Source organism: Haliaeetus leucocephalus, unplaced genomic scaffold, assembly GCF_000737465.1.
Source record: "Haliaeetus leucocephalus isolate CR32 unplaced genomic scaffold, Haliaeetus_leucocephalus-4.0 Scaffold306, whole genome shotgun sequence".
NCBI classification, from domain to species: Eukaryota; Metazoa; Chordata; class Aves; order Accipitriformes; family Accipitridae; genus Haliaeetus; species Haliaeetus leucocephalus.
In genome coordinates, this window is record NW_010972742.1 from 8,864,097 (window position 1) to 8,884,939 (window position 20,843).

At 43.0% G+C, this 20,843-nt stretch overlaps 1 protein-coding gene across 1 annotated transcript in view; it reads left to right on the plus strand.

The window, feature by feature from the left end:
* TNC (tenascin C) overlaps nucleotides 1-8,394 on the plus strand; it is a 48,627-nt gene extending 40,233 nt beyond the window's left edge. The window contains exons 16-23 of the mRNA XM_010571013.1: nucleotides 210-353; nucleotides 1,197-1,327; nucleotides 2,308-2,440; nucleotides 4,285-4,436; nucleotides 5,307-5,403; nucleotides 6,089-6,250; nucleotides 7,544-7,707; nucleotides 8,220-8,394. Coding sequence (XP_010569315.1) covers nucleotides 210-353; nucleotides 1,197-1,327; nucleotides 2,308-2,440; nucleotides 4,285-4,436; nucleotides 5,307-5,403; nucleotides 6,089-6,250; nucleotides 7,544-7,707; nucleotides 8,220-8,330 — 1,094 coding nt within the window. The 3' untranslated portion in view covers nucleotides 8,331-8,394. The remainder of the gene's footprint in view (nucleotides 1-209; nucleotides 354-1,196; nucleotides 1,328-2,307; nucleotides 2,441-4,284; nucleotides 4,437-5,306; nucleotides 5,404-6,088; nucleotides 6,251-7,543; nucleotides 7,708-8,219) is intronic.
* The last annotated feature ends 12,449 nt before the right edge of the window (nucleotides 8,395-20,843 follow it).

Sequence of the window (20,843 nt, forward strand, 5' to 3'; positions counted from 1 at the left end):
CACTAGAGAGTGCTAAAACTGTTAGATAAAGGACTCTGGTGTTACTCAGATTCAGCATAGGTGTAAGCAGAGATGGGCTCCGGGCTTTTACTATTTTGTGCTTGCTCCCAGCTAGTAAAAAATTATCACTGAGTGGAGCATGGAGTTGAGTACATCGTGACATGTCTGAATAATGCAGGGACCTGTTCTCTTCTGTGTTTTCTTCCTAGAACCAGAAGTTACTCAGATGGTATCAGGAAACACTGTGGAGTATGACCTGAAGGGCCTTCGACCTGCGACTGAGTATACGCTGAGTGTCCATGCACTGAAGGACACGCAGAAGAGCGAGACCCTCTCCACCCAGTTTACTACAGGTGCTATGCCCCACCACACGGCAGGGAGAGCTGCCATCTCTTCTCGTCCCACCTGGTTTACATTTCTCTAATACCATAAAGTCAGCCAGCACATTGTGCTTTTTTTACTAGAAACCTGAATTTTGATAATATTTGCACCAAATTTTCTCTTGTGGAAGGCTGCTGTGACTGACCCAGCAGGTGGTTTTCTGTCACCCATTCTACAGATTCTCACACAAAGCAGGATCAGGAACTCTTCTTTGGGGGCTGATGTTGGGGTACCAATGCTGAAGGTATCCAGTTGGTTTCATACTTATGACTTACCATTAGCATCAATGAAATCATGGATGTTTCTCATTTTCCTGACTATTACTTGACTTGTCAAGGGTGATAACTAGAGACAACTGGACATACAAGAGCTGAGTCATACAAATTCAGTGTTACAATTACAGTGGAGAAGGGAAGCTGTAGCCAGGCCAAGTATGAAAAGTTTTCCTATTCAAAAGAGGCATCATTGGAAGCAAAGTTTTTCTTCATGGGAATATGTAAATACCAATCTGTCTTCTTGTGTGAAATAATGAAAGGCACAATTTTGTTTGAAAAGGCATTTCAATGCAATTGCTTATAAATTAAAGTGCCTAAGACAAGCCAATATTTTAACTTAGAAAAAATAAATACCCGTATTATAAAATTTCCAATGGGAAAATTACTTTTTAATCACAAAATTTAGGTTGAAATATTTTTTAATTTCAAATTTCTGGGGAGAATTTTGTTTTTCTGTCCTGTTTTAATGTACTGCCCGTAAGGTAGCCTGTACTAAACTCCATATAGATGTGATTGTAATTGATCTGTTGTCTCCTTCAGGCCTGGATGCTCCAAGAGACTTAAGTGCCACTGAGGTTCAGTCAGAAACAGCTGTGATAACTTGGAGGCCTCCACGTGCTCCTGTCACTGGTTATCTCCTGATCTACGAGTCCATTGATGGCAGAGTCAAGGTATAGCACTTGTAATTAAACCAGAAGGTGCCTCAAAACTGGGCAGTAGAGATGCTCTGAAGTGTCCAGGAATGGAACATGATCATGTGCCTTAAGTTAACATGGTAAAATACTAAGTAACTGTTTTGGTGCTAGCTTGAACACAAATGCCTTTAAAACCTGCTTAAGTACTTTCCTGTGTTATACCTTGACACAGAAGCTCAACTGCAGCCTGAATTTTGACAGTCATCTCTCCACAATATGGATAAAAGCACAAGCAACTATTTTACCTCATTCCAAACCTGTATCATGAAATAAGCTCACACATCCTAAAGAACGGGGTTCTCCTTTCTAAACTCAGGAGAATCTATCCCTGTGCAAGTGAGGTGTCTAAAGCAAGATGAATTGCCTTTGAAAGTGCCTCTTGATCTCCAATAATTTTATTGTGTTCCTACATAACTAGATTGCACTAGATGCTTTAATATGAATGAGGTGAATCCCAGCAAAAATGACAAAGAAGTTTGGATGCCATGCCTGGTACATCAGAAAGGGTTCTGGTTTTCAAGAAGGCAAATTCCCTAAGCATACTGAAAATCAGTCTTTTAAAGTTACAGAAAAAAAGCCTTTTGGAGACTGGAGTATGACATTTCCTTGTCCTAAAGGGTGATTCTTCTCAATTTTTTATGAGTTTCACAGAGACGTCTATACAATGCGTATGTTCAAGGCATGTAAACTTTTATGCTGACTTGCTTTTAAACCACATAGCTTATACATTACGATGGTAAACATTAATTTCCAGGCAACTTTTCTCAAACTTCTAAAGAAAGTTAGCTTGATAAAAATCTTAGAGGGATAGAAGTTTTGTATTAAATAATTTAGTTGGTTAAAAATACCATAAATAATTAGCACAAAAAATAATGTGACAAACTAAAATATGTAACAGTTCTGGTCATTATGATTTTCTCACTGAGATTTCCCTGTATTATTTCTCCTCCCCATAGGAAGTCATCCTAAACCCCGAGACAACTTCGTACAGCCTGACAGAGCTGAGCCCATCTACCCAGTACACGGTGAAACTCCAGGCGCTGAACAGGTCCCTGAAGAGCAAAATGATCCTGACTATTTTCACCACAAGTAAGGACTTTAGAGAATATGCACAGCTGTAATAACATATAAGTTACTGCTCTCAGGACAGAGCTGAGCTCTGCAATAAGCAGACACAGACCTCATAGAAGATTTTTAATCCAATTGTCAGTATGCACTTCATTTGCTTGCAGTGTCGGCGCAAATGTCCCTGTTCCCCCTGAGCTGTAGTGTCATCTGCTTTCCCCAGACTGGCAGGATGAAATTCTTTTCCTTTTATCCATCAGCACCACCTCTAGTCCTCTCTCTGACGAAACAGCCTGCCTTCCCTGTGTAAAATATCGAAAGGAACATTACTCTTTAAAATCCAAACTGACACCTGATTTACCTCTATACTGATGGATAGCAAGCTGTTAAAAGAAGTCAGTGTTTTAAGTTGAAATGAAGCAAACCACATACACACAGAGATCAGTTCAGTGGTCCGAGGAGATGAATTTCTGGGCAGGTTTTTTTTCTCCTCTTTCTGAGATTGGTTTTCGTGATGCCAGATGGCATGTCTGTTCCAGCTCTAAGAGGACGGCTCTCCAGTGAGCTGAATACAAGAATATATTGGGTTCTCTGAAGGTCACTTCAGAGCTGACATTAAAAAAAAAGTTGTTGTTCAGTATTAACTGTGAAACCTTGCCTGTCATTTGTCTCACTTTTCACAGTTTCCAGCCTTTCATACCCAGCAGGACCTTCAGCCATTTCCATTCTCCCTTCCACTGCTCATACCAACTTCAGCCCAAGGGCTCACAGAAGTGCTAATAAAAGTCACACAGCCCCGAGCCTGCTCACAGTCACTCCTTGTGTAGAGCAGGATGAACTCCACCAACAGGCGACAATCCACAACCAGAAATAGGAGAAGAATTAAACTGGGGTGTATTTAAGTGATATTTGGCAAATTGATATTTGGCAGGGACTGAATGGGGTGCCTTCACCCATATGAATGCAGTGTCAGCCTCGTTCAAGCAGATGCTTAAGCCTGGCCTTAACTCTAAAGATACATTTGTGTGCTATTTAGTGAGAGGGAAACACTGAAGTAGCTCCCCGCAGAGCACAGCTTTTCTCCAAATCCCAAAGCTGATGCAAATTCTCTGTAGCTGAGGCACAGGCAGGGATGTGCAACACACTGGAAAGGGAGCAACAGCCACTCTGTGAGCAGCCACATTTAAAAACTCTCCTATGGACACACCTAGAACATCACTTAATTAGACCATTGGCTGAAAAAGTTAATGGCCTAAGTGAATTTAAAAAGAAAAAATGAAAAGCTTTTTGGGGGGTTAGAAATTGTTCTGACTGCAATGATGCTATTAGCTTGTTGTCAGAAAGAAATTACATTTCCCTGTAGTTTCAACCATTATTGTTTGCATTGTTTTTTGAAAGCCTAGTTTTATAACATATTTAAATTGTACTTGCTAGCAAAATATTCCCAATCTGTTTATTTTTTATTGTAGTCCTGTCTTTGTATTTCCCCTTCCCTTTTGTGTCACATAATCAGAGATTGGTAGATTTGGTTTTACACAGAAGTTGCTGTAAACACAGCTCATGCCATTTAAATATTTAGCTGGAGGATGCACTCCCGTCATAGCAGGGAGTAAGTTATCTGGCATCCACAGCATTTGCAAAAGTGTAAACAGATGTGCAAAAGCATATTGAAAAGAAAAATTTACATCATCTGCTGTTTACTATGAAACTTTTGTATGTAGGGTAGCAATTACAAACCCTGTTCCTGGGCTCTGTACCTGGCTGTGCCATTTGACCCACAACCGATTTTCGTGAGTCATCTCTTTTCAACAAGTTCCTTGTAATTGCTGATTTCTTAAGGACTGCTTTCTCTTTTTTTGTGTGTGCAGCTGGTCTTCTCTATCCTTACCCTAAAGACTGCTCCCAGGCTCTCCTGAATGGAGAAACCACCTCTGGGCTCTACACAGTTTACCTGAACGGTGACAAGGCTCAGCCTCTGCAAGTCTTCTGCGACATGAGCGAGGACGGGGGTGGATGGATTGTGAGTAAGAAGGAGAGGCCCCGCATCACCCGCACACGCAGCTGCCTGTGCTAAGAGCAGGGGTAGCAAATCCCATCCCTGCTCATCTATGGCAGCCCTCATAGTGCTCTGTTATCAGAGTAGGACTGACTTGTCCATAAATTTGGGGAATTTTATCTCAAGTAGGACACCTAGGTGCCTAGAACAAGCTCTTTCTGTAGTTGGAGGAGAGAGAGGTGTCTCCAAAGGATGGGTTATGGTTTCAGCACCTAAGATAAGCACTGATCTCTCTCCACATCTTAGATCAGATACATACCTTCTAAATAGCTAATTAGGTGGGAGGAGGGTGGACTGACTCTATTTGAATGAGAGACACAGTGAAATAGGTTAAAGCACATGGTATGGTGGCTGCCCGGGCTTCCCAGGCCATTATGGAAGGGACACATCCCACCCAGACAATAAATGAATGGCAATAAAACCGCCAGCTCTCTGTACTGACATCCTCAAATCTGAACATGCCAGAGGGACCCAGGGCACAGAAAGGAAGAAGGAGCTGGAGAAATGCATGGCTAGGAGACTAGGGGGTGTAGAAAGTCTTGGCTGAGAAATACAGAACTGCAAGGGGCTGTTAAAAAAACAGAGAGCAGGAACTAAAAGACCACATCATGCAGGGGAGCCTGGGAACCCAACAGAGAAACTAGAGACTTAAAAAAAGCAAGGAGCATTCAGCAGTCTTGGTACAATGCCGTAATTGCAGTGAGACTGCTGCTTTGGATGGTAAAGGCAGGGGAGGAGCAATGCCAAGCTCTGCATTTGTAAAAGCCACATTGCTAGTGCCCTTTCTGTCAAAGGCGGTCTGTCGATAACACTTCTTGCATGCGGTGGTTGTAGGTGTTCCTGAGGCGTCAAAATGGAAAGGAAGATTTCTACAAGAACTGGAAGACTTATGTGGCTGGTTTTGGAGATCTTAAGGATGAATTCTGGATAGGTAAGTGGCAAGAATTTTCTTTTTTCAAACAAAAACACGAGCACAGCCCAAAAGACTAGGAGCCACTTTGAAGCCTCCATTTAGCTGGCAAGAGTATTTGTAAAGGGGAGCATAGCATGAGTGAAGGAGGCTAGGGGCAGCATGCTGCAAGGGAGATTGAAATTGCCAGGTCCAAGCCAGTCCCTCCAGTTGCAGTTCATAGATGTCATGCTTCTTGGGTCACCAAACGTACCAAACCAATGCTCACTGGTGCTCTCTAAGAAGTCAGAAGGTAACCTGAGAAGCAACTGCAAACCTTCTTCTTCCTGTACTCCTAGGACACCCTCAGCAACAAAAGCATATGACTTGAAGAAGCAAAGTGGGGAAAATAGAAGTAAAAAACAAATTTTCAAAGATTGTGTTACATTTTATTTGGTTTTAAATGAAAGCCAATGATGATCACACAGCACAACTTTGATTGCTTTTCCCAAAAGGCTACCTGCTACTGTGGTTTGAAGGGAAGAGGTCTCTCAGTCAGCCTGTTTTTATCTATTTGTTTTTGTGCTAACATTACCCTACAGCTGAAGTAGCTCTCTTTCCTCACCAGTGTTTATGCCCTGGTATATCTATGCAAGCTAGTATGACCCCATTATGGGATAACAAATAAACACGGGAAGACAAATGAATTGTTCATTTACGTCCACAGGTCTGGAGAACCTCCACAAAATCACTTCTCAGGGCCAGTACGAACTGCGTGTGGATCTGCAGGACAAAGGTGAGACAGCTTACGCTGTCTATGACAGGTTCAGCGTTGGAGACGCAAAGACCAGATACCGCCTAAGAGTGGATGGGTACAGTGGCACAGCAGGTGAGCTGAAATCTATTTTTTTCTTCCGATTTGCAATTTCCTCCCAGTTGGCTCAAGGTAACTGTGTGAATGTTGCAGATCAGCGTCACAGCAGGTACCTTTTGTATGCTAGGTATTTGAAAATATGAACATATCAATATATTTTATGTTTCTGTTTTAAATCCTCCAGTCATTTAGGTGTCACATTTTATGGCATGCTTATGACAGAATACAAACAAGTATATTAAACAGCCATATATCTCATTTGGCCAATGCTTGACTGTCATTTATACAGCTAATAACTGCTTGGCACAGCTTCATCTCTTGTCAGTGGAATATGCAGCAAAGTCCTGCTATAACATGATTTGTAATTTTGCTGAACAAATCATCTGCCTTTTGTAATCTTACTGGATCAAACCCTGCAGCCCTTATTGAGTCCTCTTCAGGGCTTCAGAGGATTAAGAGATACATCCAGCTCCACAGGATGTCTTACAAGGAGATAATTTTATACTGCTAGGTGCGTAAAACAGACCACAGAGATGTGTGTGTATGGACTCTGCCCTGTGATCATCACATGAACTTTGTGCACAGCCTACAGGGAGGGATACAAAGGATATGCAGCAGTAGTAGAATCAATGTCTATTTAAGGCAAACACGCTTGTGCAGAGCAGTAGTAGCGCCTACATCTAGTAGGATTCAATCCTACTACTTCCTCTTCCTAAGCATTCAGGTCTAAGACTAATGGATGGAGCAACACAGATACTAAGGCACGAATGGGAACTCTGCTTCAGGCATACACTGAAGGCTGCTCCTATTGCACCCATCTTTAAACGGGCACCCACACCCTGGGAGTGGGAAGTCAACTGTAGGCAGACATCTCTCTGTCTGTGTTTCCAGCTAAAGAAGATGAGTAGCTTTACTGCATGGACTAGCTAAGTTTGGAGACTCCTTTGGTCTTGATTCACTCCTTGTGGAGGTCTCTTTGGACTTGGTTTGTCCACATTGCCTTCTGTAGAGGGCCAAAATCCAACTTTCAGCGAGAAGTGCAGAAAATGAGCTACGTAAAAAACCACTTAATAAGTTGGGGATTAGAGACAACCTGAAAAAAAAATGTTTTGACTTGCCTCCAACAACAAAAATTGTGTACTTCCTTTTGTATTAAACAAGTCAATTTCTAAGAACTTAGATACACAGCCAGGCATTACAGATTGTGCATGGCAGAGGCCAAACATTTTCTGCAGAATGGTCACTCCCATGTAATCTAAACTAGGCAAACCACTGACCTTGTTCTTTTTTTTTGTGTCCCCCATCCAGGTGACTCCATGACATACCATAATGGAAGGTCCTTCTCCACCTTTGACAAGGACAACGATTCTGCCATCACCAACTGTGCTTTGTCATACAAGGGTGCATTCTGGTACAAGAATTGTCACCGAGTCAATCTGATGGGCAGATATGGTGACAACAGCCACAGTCAGGTGAGTTTGGTGTTTGAAGGCTTTTGTAATGCATCAGAAGAAGGGGAATGCTATTATGGATCTGTCTGGTGGTTCAGCTAGCCAGCCATCGGAGCACCAACCAAAGCCCACTCTTCAGACCAAAGGATCATAGGGAAAGATATGGGCAGTTGCTCGCAAAACAAGAATTTAATGTCAGCTGGTGAAATACTGATAGTTTTGTATGATTTTCCAAGGCAATATGCCAAGCGTGCAGGGAACAACTGCAATTTTCAACATGTGAAACAAAATGTTCTTCTTGCCATGAAAGCCAGGCAGAGAGTGACGGCACTGGGGGTCAGCACGTGGGTTGGTTCGTACAGGTTGTGCACGCTAGCGGCCAGAGCCCTGTGCTTCCCAAAGCCCCTCTACTTTGTTGTGCCTCTGCTCCCAAGTTAGAAAACGGCCTGCAATCTGAAACAAGAGCAGTGAAGGCTGACAACAGGAGAAGAAGTGAATGTGTGACCTCCCACACTTCATCTTTGTCTTTGCAGGGTGTTAACTGGTTCCACTGGAAGGGCCACGAATATTCCATCCAGTTTGCGGAGATGAAGCTGAGACCTTCCAGCTTCCGAAACCTGGAAGGAAGACGAAAGCGAGCGTAAAGCCCCAGCGGTGGCAAAGGGGCTACGGGCAGGGTGATGGGGGGAGGGATATAGAATGGGGGTGTGGGGAGATCCTCTGGCATCACTGGGGTGGTGGGGTGTGAGGAGCTGGTAGTTGTACCAAAGCATTGGTGACCCTTGGCCCAACAGAGGCTTCTGCAGCAGTCCTAACAACAAGCCTTAAGTGTCCCAGCATTTTCAGCAGAGCAGCTCCGGCTGCCCACCAGAAATGTCCTCCACACCAAAGACAACGATCTCAAGGGTTGTTTGTTGTTGTATTAATTTTTGTTTTCTCAGAAAGCCTCTGGGATAAAGTTCTTCCACAGTCTGACTGTCTCTTGGGTGGCCCGGGGTAGGGGAGGGAGAACAGCTTTGTACATTGGTAGTTTGTTTTAGAACCAGCCATATTTTACACACAGAAATGTGTGCAATTAATTATCATTATTATTATTATTATTAGTTATAATTGAAATTCATTGGTCATTGGAAAGCCTTTTTTTATATATATCAAGTACCACAGAGAAGGAGGGGATGGGAAGGGGAAAGCAGTATGTTTTTAAACTTAAGCATAAGATTAATATTATTAATATAATGACAAAGTAATAATAATAATGATAATAATAAGCTAAGTTTTTGTCATTTTTAAGAGAAACATGCTTTCGGAAACACAGCAGGACAGTGTCTGATTGTAAATTTTTTTTATAAATAAAAGCACAATTACTTTTAAATAAATTTCTACCATTTTTCATACATGTTGAGTTTTTGCATGTCCGGGGTATATTTACTTAGGTGGGGAACTAAAAGAAAGGCTGAGAATTATTTGGCTGCTGAGCCTGTAATGAAAACTGTTCCTTTTGTCAGTGATTGGTTGTAAGTATTCTGGTGGGTTTGTTACAGTGAAATGCCCGTAAGGATTTGGTTTCTTTTAGAACACATTTCTTCTTTTTCCTGCCCAAAAGCTTCTTACGTGTTTTTTCTAAGTGTTACTGACCAATGCTTGCTCCATCTAGATGGAAATAACTAACAAAAGAATACAAAGAAAATACAGAGTTGTTAGGTACCATTGGCAACATTGAACACTTGTGTAAATAAAGGGCGCTCTTTTTTTATATCAATGAAACCCATGTGTAGTTCCTCTGTATCATACACTTCAGTTGAAGACAATAAAAGATCTTTTGTTTTAATCCAGTCTCTCTGCCCTACTTCAAGGTTGCACTTTTCAAACAGAGCAAATGTTTCTGCCTTCTTGGCAATCACTGGAAGGTGACTGGGAAAGAAGATGCTTTCAGTCAGAGAGGATATGATCAGCTCTGGGAATAAGACTTACTGTGAAGTGCTAGCTATTAGGGAAGGTCAGATACTGTTGATTTGACACAGGCTGTAAAAAGTGTGCATGCATGGGAAATATCGCTAAAAAACTTCGAAATCAGGAGGGAGGAAAGGAAGGAGGGAGGCAATCACTTCCCTTCACCCTTAAGTCACATCTTCCTAATTTATATATTTTTTTCTTTTAATATTGTTATTAATTTTATTGCAATTCTTTGATTATTGCATTTCTGAGCTTTGGCTGAGCATTAGCCCTTGGGAATGGTTATGTGCCAGGGGCAACTTCTTCACAGTCTTGACTGAAACTTTGGCAATGCCCCAGAGGGGAGAGCCTCACAGGGGCCCACCATGCTGGAGTGTGCACTGGGACCAGCTTTACTGAGAGAGATCCCTGGAACAGCAGGAACTGCTGTATGGAGACACAGAAGGTGCTGCAGACAGGAGCATCAAAGCCTGTGTGCTGAGCTTTATTAACAGTCAGTCCCAGCAACTACATTTCAGAAATGTCCAATTTCTGTAGATATTTATAACGCGTCTCCCAAGAACCATCTCACGCAGAGTGCAGCTATTCATTGCTGGGCAGACTCTAGGACCACAGACTAAGAGAATGCACGGGGATGAAGCCAACGATTTACCAGCTGGGAAAAGGCAATGCCTGGCTGGGGAAGTGCGAGAAGTTCCTGACAGAATTAGTAAAACGTTGGAGGTCTTCTGTTCATATAGTTTCTACTCCAGCATCTCTTGGCAGCTCTGCTCACCCTTCTCACCCATTTTAAGCCTAGCTACCTGCAGATGGCACACGGAGTCTGTCTGTCTTGGTCTGTGCCTCTGCTTGGCAGCACTGGGAAATCCTGCAGATATCCAGCATCAGTCTGGACGCTGCCGTTCTCCACTGTTGTCTTCTCGTGTGGTGACATCCAGCCCTCCGAGGTACCGAGCTGTTGCTGGTGTGTCTGCAGCAGTCGTCTTTCTTAGGAAAACTAACTGCATGTAGTAAAGCATTGCCCTATGGCCACACAGCAGGAACATTGCAAGAACACCTGTGATAAAAAGTTTATTTTTGGCTTGCAAGAGCAGGAGCTAGGTGACAGCAAAAGCACATGTCAAAGACAAACTTCCTTCATGAATATTATTCCATGTACTTTGAATTTCTCCCCCCTCCCTGCCCCCCATTGAAGTTATACTAGCGAATATTGTTTGTTTTGCACAGGGAATGCAAGTCTCCTTTGACCTTCCAGAGCACTGGCAAGGGGCTGAGCTGCAGCACTATATTAAATTCATTCTCTGTAATTAATAGCCCTTCTTTGGTGTTTGTCAGAGCAAATGATTGGCAGTATAAAAAAGGACAAATCCAGTAATGAAGAAATATGCTCCACTCTCAAGATGCTTTTCAAGTTAGTAGGAAATGGCACTAAATCTGTATAACTGGGGACTTGAAAGCTCTTGCAGTCTGTTTGCAGACATTCAGAGGAAGAATTTACATTTATGAAATTATTTCCTCATTTCTAGTAACATCACAAAGCTGACTGTATCTAGCTGTGATGTCATTTATCTTGGCAGATCCAAAGAGGGCTGCTGGAGATGGGCTTAGATTTGTACCTTGCTCCAGAAATGACGCAAACACACTGCACATATATTTCCTGTAATTACTCACTGACAGATGCCCTGCTTGGTATTTTTCATGATTACTACTGTGAGAGAGAAACTGGCAAATCCTTGAAGTAACACGTGCCAAAACACCCTTCAGAGCTGTCACAAGCTTGATTCGGTACCGAGCAGCTCCACCATGGGCTGTTGTAAGGGATATTTGTTTTCAGGTTTTTCTCTCCTCCCTTTCCTGGTTGTAACTTGGAAGAATAGCTTAAAAACACCCTCAGTTTTGAAATCTATTTATAAACCCACCAAAGGTGCACCAAATTGCTGTCTGGTTGGTTTGTCAAATTAAAAAACCCATAAACCACCTTAGTGCTGGTGTTAATATTGAACGTAATGAAGCAGTTTAGGAGTCTCCAGGGGGCAGGAGAGGAAGGGCTTCAAAAACACGTAGGCCGCAAGATCCAAGATCTCAAAGGGACTGAAGGAGATATTTGGGGAAGTGAGTGGGATTTATGGGCTTAGGACTGTATCCATAAGGGATATTTTTGAGACATGTAGATGGAAAGCATCTTTTCCAGTGCCACTGTACCTATCCTCCCTCTTTCAGTCCATGTGAATGCCCAGCCCTGAAGACACCCTTATTCATACTGCAGTCCTAACAAGATCTCAGACTTGGATTTCTTACTTAAGTTTGGGTCAGGTGAGCGCTTCAAGCCAGTTGGGCAAAAGACAGCTGGATAGATAATTCTGGGGGACTGAGGCAGCTTGATGTTGATGGCAGATATTAGATTATTAAATCCACTGGCTTTCCATGGGACTTAGACTACTAAATGATGGGTTTTTTCTGAATCCAAGCATGAGTGTGCAGCCACACTGACCAAGTGGCTAGGGCGCTCTGCTGTGATGTGGGAGACGACAGATACTTTAAATTCCTCCATCTGCCTGAATCAGAGTAAGACCTTGATGTCAGCTCCATTTGACCCCAGGAGAGCACCCTCCCCTGCTGCACCATCTCTGGGTGCAGCTCCCTTACCTCTTCTGATGCTATTCCATTTTGTTCATTAATCAGGGGAATTGATCTCACCTATTGCAGGGCTAAATGTAACCACTAATCCAGGGTATCTTGCCCTAGCCTACATTAGTGAATAAGTAGCCCAAACTATTGCAGTGATTTGTAACAGAAGACGCCTTCTATTTCCCATCTTTCTTGTGCAAGGATGTCACTTCATTCAAAATTACAAGTTTGACTTGCTTTGCTTTAAGAAGAGTTGGTCATAATTGGAGGTTAAAGAGCATGTAATACTAGGAATTGAGTATAGAGGGATCCAGTGGCTTCCCCCACTACCCATTTGGTCTCAGCCTTCACTTCCTGAATCCAAAACTGCAGCCTTGAAAAACCTTCTCACAGCTGCCACATTAACTCTGCAGGAGCAGTATCTTTTTCTTTCTCTTCTTCTTTTAAGCATTCTTTGTGCTTAACCTAATGAACCTTCTCTGTCAGGCCTTGATTAGTAGAAAAGAAAGCTGAATAGAAATGTTTAGGTGTCATGAATAAGCAGCAGCTTGATCCTTCACCCAGAAAACGGCAAGGTGGTGGCATCAGCCTCATAGGTACCTTGCCACTTCATATTTCTGCCTTCCAGGGATGTGGACAAGATGATACAGGCCTCTAGAATAGAGCTGGGATTGCTAAGACGGTTCTCTGCACTCCATCAGCAGCTACAGGCAGGCTGGAAGTAATGAGCAGATATGAGACACCTTCATATAATGTTAGAAGTATAGGATCTTGACAAAATGATCAGGCAAAATGATAAAATGTATTTTATGGGAAGTGGGGGGGGGAAATGGGTAAAAATAAAAAAAAAAAAAAAAAAAAAAAAACATGAACCCTTCAGCTTTAGAGCTCCAGGTGGGGATATCCCCTGCTCAGGATTGCCTTATCATTTTCTTTGAAAAAAAAGTCTGCTCAGAAACCCTCCTGACTCTAGTCTTTGTTCATATGCCTTTTTCTTGGGTATTTCCCCAGCAGCCTCACCAGGTAGAGAAATCTCAGCCTGTAGTGCCATAGCAGCTTCGTGTGAGTACAACATATGTTTGTCTTGATAAACAAGGTGTGGTTTGTCACCAAGAGACTGCAAGCAAATATCAGCAAAAGCTGCACATATGGTCTTTGTTCTTGGAAGGCTGACAGCCTCACTGTAAAAAAACACATCTTAATCAGACCTTCAATCTAGAGAATAACATGACCTCCCTAGTGAAGAAGCTGGTTTAAGTGAGAGGGAAAGACAATTCTCAGAAAAAAAAGAATAAAAAGACAATGTAAGAACAGCTCTGGTTTTCTGGGTCATCCTCAGCTGCTCACAAGCTGCTCCTGGCTCCAGCCCAAGAAGTTTAGGAGTAGCACAACACTGATGATTGTACGGTGAAGAGGTTTTCACTTGACTAGCAACCTTGGTGAGGAATTTCCACAGGGTTGAGAATGAGTCTCCATCCGGGCTTGTATCAATCATGTTCCTTCTGCAAAATGAATCAGTCCTATTTCATTTTGCAGTGGAGATTACATCCCGAGTGGAGGATGGAGCAATATGGAGAAAATATAACCACATGCAAGCATTTTCAACACCTCTGTAATTTAAAGGAAGGTTTTCTGGAAGTAGTAGGAGTTGGAAAAGAAAGATAGAGGAAGTTATTGCATTATAGTTAAAGAGGCTGATGTTCTACCCAAGTATACAGTCTTGGCCTGTCTTTCATCCCTTCTACTCCTACATTTAGACATATGCACACTGAAAAACCCACTTCTGTTTTAGTCACTTTTAAAGTGTGGGGAACTCATGGTCTCATTGAGATGATATCTGAAGAGTTACTCACTTGTGCCCTTTTAGGTGACATTGAGGATAAGAGGGTTTTTTTAAGGTGAAAATCCATCTTCAGGAACTCTGAAGTATCAAAAGTTTGGGCTGAGCTTTTCAAAGGGGTCTGGCAATGTAGGAGGCCCATCACATTCCATAGTGCTGATGTTTTGCTTCCTCAACGTGGCTTCTCAGAAGACTGCCGAGAGGAATAGAAGGGATAGATTTGAAATGGTAGCTATGGTTATGCCATACAGACAGGAGCTTGCAAACTGCCTCCCCTTGCCCAGTACCCCCATTGCAGCTCCCAAGAACCAGACTGGCAGCCTCACACTTTTCAGTCTCTGGATATGGAGAGGAGCCTCCAAAGCCACTAGTCATGGTGTGTTAATGGTTAAGAAGGTTTTTTGGTGTACAACACGCAATGTAACTAATAGCTGCTGTTATTCACAAATTCAGGACTCCTTGTGCTTGGATTGCCACAGGGAAAAATTCAAGCCTCCTGTACCTCTTGCCTGCCATACACTGTCAAAACCACTTCAAAGGCATCTCGTTGCAAGATAACATCTCTGCCTGAAGCCATTGAGGATACATGGGTAGTGATGAAGTCAAAGGGCCTGATGATTTTAGTCGTTCACCTCTTTGTCAGGTACTTTCCTCAGAGGAAATCATTCAGCTTCCTGTGTTTTTACTGTAAATTATATGCTGCAAAGAGGAAAGAAAGAAAGAGACCAAGAGAGATAGACAGATTGGGAGGGAAAAAAACAACACACGGATGGTTTCAGTACAGATAATGCCTTTCACTGCCACTTTTGCGGCTCCCTTTGTCTAAGGCATCCCCCTTCTTTATAGTTGTGCGGAAAGGGTTAAAAACAACAGCTAACCTGAAATTTTGTCCACTGCTTAAATTGAAACTACTTTCAGGACTGAAAGTGTTCATTTCCTCCCCGCCCTTCCCCTGCCTCTTTACTTTTACTTTACTTAGTGCCTTGTCCTTCTATTTCTGTAACTGGCAAAGGAAGAGGAGAAATAATGTGGAAAAGACTGTTTCTTGTCCAAGTGGAAGAAAAAAAATTCCTGGCTGTGTCACTAGAGAGCACAATCATTCTGATGATTTATTCTCAAAGATAATTTCCACTTTTTCATCAAACCAATTGTAGAAGTCTCAGCTTTAGGAACAGTTGGGACTTTTTTACTAACAACATGTTCTAGGTTTCTGTGCAAATAGGATGCTGGTTGCAAAGAAGGTAATTAGCCAAAAAAAAAAAAAAAAAGCTATCTTCCCTAGAAAAAGTTTTTGAAGGGAAATTTTGAAGTAGCCCCCCCGACACGTTTCAAGTCCATTATGACAGACCCAAGAAGTGTAACTGGCTGAGATAAACTGAAAAGAAAAAAAAAAAAAAATCCATCATATTCTGAGTATGCATATACCCTGAACCATTTGACTTTTCCCTAGAAAATAATTAGTAAAAACGATCTTAGACCTCCGAGATGCCAATTTTTATATGTTTTAAGTACAAGCTATGTGCATCCTTTACCTTACAGTAACCAGAAATAACACACCCCACTGCAGTGCTGGCAAATCAGTCTAATTGCAGATACTTTTTTAATATGAAGTTCATCAGACCAATGATACAGGCAGCAGCTCTGTGTTTTGGCAGGCTTGCATCAGTCCAAAGGAGTCCCTCTGAAGCCCTGTGTCTGAATATATTCCAGCTATGGTTATACTTGGATACATGGATACCTGGGGGAGGCCTTAAGGGAGAGGATACCCTGATTTCACATTTGTGATTGCCTCTGACCAGCCTGATCTTTGCTTTCCAAAAGGCTTTCCAAGCACTCACAGCTGCAGCTACAGCTCTGAACTTTTCTCACTGAAATGGGTTAAGGTCTCACAGGTACCAAAATTTCAGTGCCCCTCAGCAAAACCTCGATTCTAAGCCCTGCTTCACCCCAAACCATTTCCTCCACCCCAAGCCCTTGTCATCTTACCTGGCTATGGAACTGAAAAACAGCTCTTTGATGAGGAGCTGCTTCCACACCATAGCAGGAGAGCCTCTCTTTGCTGCAAGGGGAAACGGGATTGCTCTGCACATATAGTGCAACACTCACACATACCAGTGCAGATGGAAGTGTGCGTGTGCGTGTGTGCAAGTGCCCTTTAGCTGTGTTGCCTTACAACTGCCATCATGCCATCAGACCAAGGGCAGCATTCAGACAGGAAACTCCCCTGGCAAAATCTCATGTGCTGGAGAATGTAATAAGTCACTTTAGGTGACACATCCCTGGTCACTTCTGCACTACCCCACGCTGCAGTGCTAGAGAGTCCAGTCCCTTTAGCTTGTTTTCTGTCCTGTTTGCCTTGCACAGGCTAGTGTGGGCTGCTGTGGGTTTGTAGAGGCCCTTGGGCTATGCCTCTGCCAGGGCAAAGGCTCTCCTCAGCAGCTTTTGGGGCTGGGCTAATGTCCTGCACCCTGTCTTCTTCTAGCAGTTTAAATGATGCACCAAGTGCAGGGGAAGCATTGCTGTGAGCTGCCAAAGAGAGTCAGCTGTACTTCAACAGGTGATGTGTATGTATCAACCCCACGCAGCGCTACGGGCTTGGGGAAGAGTGGCTGGAAAGCTGCCCGGCAGAAAAAGCCCTGGGGGTGCTGGTTGACATCCAGCTGAATATGAGCCAGCAGTGTGCCCAGGTGGCCAAGAAGGCCAACGGCATCCTGGCCTGCATCAGAAATAGTGTGGCCAGCAGGAGCAGGGAGGTGGTTGTTCCCCTGTACTCGGCACTGGTGAGGCCGCACCTCGAGCCCTGTGTTCAGTTTTGGGCCCCTCACTACAAGAAAGACATTGAGTTGCTGGAGCGTGTTCAGAGGAGGGCAACCAAGTTGGTGAGGGGCCTGGAGCACAAGTCTTATGAGGAGCGGCTGAGGGAGCTGGGGCTGTTTTGTCTGGAGAAGAGGAGGCTGAGGGGAGACCTGATCGTTCTCTACAACTACCTGAAGGGGGTTGTAGTGAGGTGGGTGCTGGTCTCTTCTGTCAGGTGGCTGGAGATAGGCTGAGAGGAAATGGCCTCAAGTTGTGGCAGGGGAGGTTTGGGTTGGATATTAGGAAAAAATTGCTTTACTGAAAGGGTTGTCAGACATTGGAATAGGCTGCCCAGGGAAGTGGTTTGTGTCACCATCCCTGGAGGGATTCAAAAAGCATGTAGATGTGGCACTTCAGGACATGGTTTAGTGGGCATGGTGGTGTTGGGTTAACAGTTGGACTCGGTGATCTTAAAGGTCTTTTCCAACCTGAACGAGTCTATGATTCTATATGTATGCATATATGTGTATACCTATGCATATGTAGAAGCTATCCGTGTCTGTATATGCGTTTGCCCACAGGTACCCACCTGTACTAGGGTGTATTCATTGTACATGAGAGAGAGAGGGTATACACATGAACAGCATGTGCACACACACAAGCACATATATACATATTTATATATAAAATCATTGCAAGGCTGGGAGCATCACCGGTATAGAGACCCCAAAGTGCTACCAGCTCAGTGCAAATGTCAGTATTTCTTGCAGCTTAGAAAGTGAGCAGAAACCACTGAGGTTTCAGGCAGCAGCAGGTACCAGGATCTCAGCATCGGCCCTGGCGAGGTAACAACAACTGCCTGCGGCTGCTGAGTCCCACCAGCCCCACACTACATGCAAGCAGAAACCACCAATGCTCCAAAACATTTTGATGGATACCTCCTTCCACTCCTCTGTTGGTGTGTGATAAAAGCATGTTTATCTTTCTTGTTATAGTGTGTTTATGAATAGGAGTTCTCTGATTTCTGTAGCAATCAGTTCATTCACTTATGTATATGCTTCAAAGTACGTTACAGAAAAAAAAAAGAAAGGAAGAAAAGAAGAGCTGTCTCTGTTCTGGGAGGGATTCATCCCAGATCAGAGCTCGCTTCATGTGCCTAAGGCCTGAGCAGGTGGGGAACATAATGAAAGTAAAGGAACAGTAATTGCGTACTTCTAGCTTTGTTTAATGCTCCTGGATGGAAAATTTTGCTTCTCCCAGGGAAGGATTTTAACAAGCTGTGCCTTTAGAGCTTCTCTCCTTACTACAGTTTGGCAATTCTCATCAAACTTCCCATCTCAAAGCATTGATTTGGGAGGCTTTGTAACACACTGCGTTCTGGAGAATTCTGTTTTCTTCATCTTAGTTGAACACTGAATAAGCATCACCTGATCATGTTACCGATGTGGATACCCAGGGAACTTTACAGTACAGCAAAAATGGAGACACATGGCACCTCTGAGACAAGAGACCAACTTTTCATCTAAATGGGAGGCAGTAAAAATGAGGCTATTCCCTCAGCTCTATCACAAAGGCAACAAAACCAAAGGCAGCTGCAACCGATGGCTTGTCTGGAGTTAGAACATAGCAAGAAAGCACATCATTGGCATGCTCAGCTGTCTGAACAGTTAGTAAAAAGTGGAAAACTTGTGCGTACACTTTATTTGACCATGGATGTGGAGAAGAAATAGCAGAAAGGATACAGATGGGTGACAAGCGACTTTTATTCCAACTGCACAGCAAACAACACATTATAAGAATTAAAGGTTTCTGTAACAAAAAAACTCTGAGCTTTGCATATGTTGCTGGGCAAAGAAACATCAGCTGCTTTATTTTTCAGTTGAAGGTTGCATACTTAGCTGCAAAACCAGAACCTACTGTGAGTGCTTTGCTCCTTCCCATTTTGCCAGATTTTAAAAGTGCTGAAGGTACAGCAGATTTTGGTGGGGCTGTTCTGCACTTAGCATTTCTGGAACTAAGAGCATCTTGATAAGTGGCCATCTAGAGATTTTTAAAACCCTCACTGAGAATCTTATTTTATGTTAGTTTAGTCCTGAGATAGGTATGCATGTGCACGCAGATTAGGAATCAGACTAAGAGTGAATATATGATAATAGTGTTTGCTGTTCCTGCTAAGAAATCACTTCTATTTCAGAAAAGTAGGTGTATAATCATAGCTTATAAATCTTTTATTGATGATCTGCAAATGTGAATATGTGTGGGTATACGTATTTTTAATATATATATATGTCTATCTCTCACAGAAAGATGTTATCTATCTCCTGTAAACAGCATGGCAAGAAATGTCCCATCAGCACAAATGTATTGTGCGTGATCCTTCAGAGTTAACAAAAGCATCTAAAAGCAAGAATATTCTGTGGAGTTTCAGTGCAAACATTTCATAGAAGGTTTCAGTTATTATTATTGTTATTTGCAGTGCAGTACTTCCTAGGAACTCCAAAGAAGATGTAGCTTTTTAGGGGGACTGTTGTGTGAGCATCTAATGTCCTGCCTGGCATTTAGCCCAGCTACCTTCTTCTCAGAATAGCACCTTCGGAAAATGAAGGCATTGTATCCTGAGTATGCCATCCCTTAGCACACAAGGGCATCTGTGTTCAGATGTTTTTCCACTGACAAATCAACCAAATGCCTAGGCTGGTACAGCACTGCCACATTTCTTTGAAAAACAACCTCTCCTTCCTATGAAGACAACTGATGTCAGGGGTCAAACATGCCAACCAGGCCAACTGGCCAAGGGTGTTTGCAGAATCTGCAGCGGTGGCAAGGAGCGGAGCTACCTTTTGTGGTCATCGCAGCTCACCCCGGGAGACCTCAACAGAGAAGCTGGCAGGCGTTGGCGTCTGCAGTGGGCAAAGTGAGAAAATAATAAAGGAAGGCAGGCTGTCAAAGAGGATTTTTAGCAACCAGTACTCATGTTAATCTTCTGACCTAGTTTCTGAAAGGCCTATATAAGGAAGAATATTCTCCACTGAGCAAGCAGCTAATAAGCAGTGCCAGCATTTAAGAGTTTGGAGTGCACCAGTTCTGAGATTCAGCTATCTCTTCCTGGAAAAAAATAAAGCACAGAAAACAAATAGTCTTCAAAAATAATCTACTCCTTCCATCGATTTCTAACAACAGCTTTGCACCTTAACAATATTGTGAGTTGGGAATAATGCTGTGTTTGCCCGCTTGTGGATAAGCTGCCAGGTGGACTTCACTGGAAAAAAAAAATTCCTCCCCTCAAATTACCACAGCTTATTTAATGGAGTTACTGCAAACATACATCCCTTTTAACCGCATGTATATACAAGCAGCCATTAGTGCAGTCTTGGCACCATACTCTTAAATTTCCCTTGTGGACTCTTTCCTTTTTTTATGGTGTAAAGCTGTTGACAGCCTTAAGCCTACAACATGTGTAGGTAGGTCCAAGTTGGGCAGAAAGGCCTCTTACTTCAGCCAGCGTGACCATTCTTTGGAAGTTACCTGTGACTTTGGGAGCCTTCATTTCCACTTGGCCAATGTGAGACGTTTCAAGGCTTCTTTCTTCAGCCAGGCTTAGCTGCAGGACTTTCCCTTTGACTTCCAGTGGGGCTGAAGGTACTCAGCAAATTAGTATGAAGTTTATCAAGTTGGACTTCAAAAAGCAGGAAACCTAGAGCTATTGTCCGAATCTGATAATTTTTGGCCAGTTATCACATCTGGCAGCTCTTATTTCACTGCTTACATTGGTTCTAGTTGGCACTGGTGTTATTTCTAATTTACTAAGTTGAAGGTTACACAGTTAGGCCTTGTAAGAGATTATTTTTCATGTCATTGCCTTTCAAGAGGTGCTTCAGATGTTCTAGTGTAAGAGACATCATAATGTTTCAATGCTTCTTACCCATCTATCAAGAAAGAG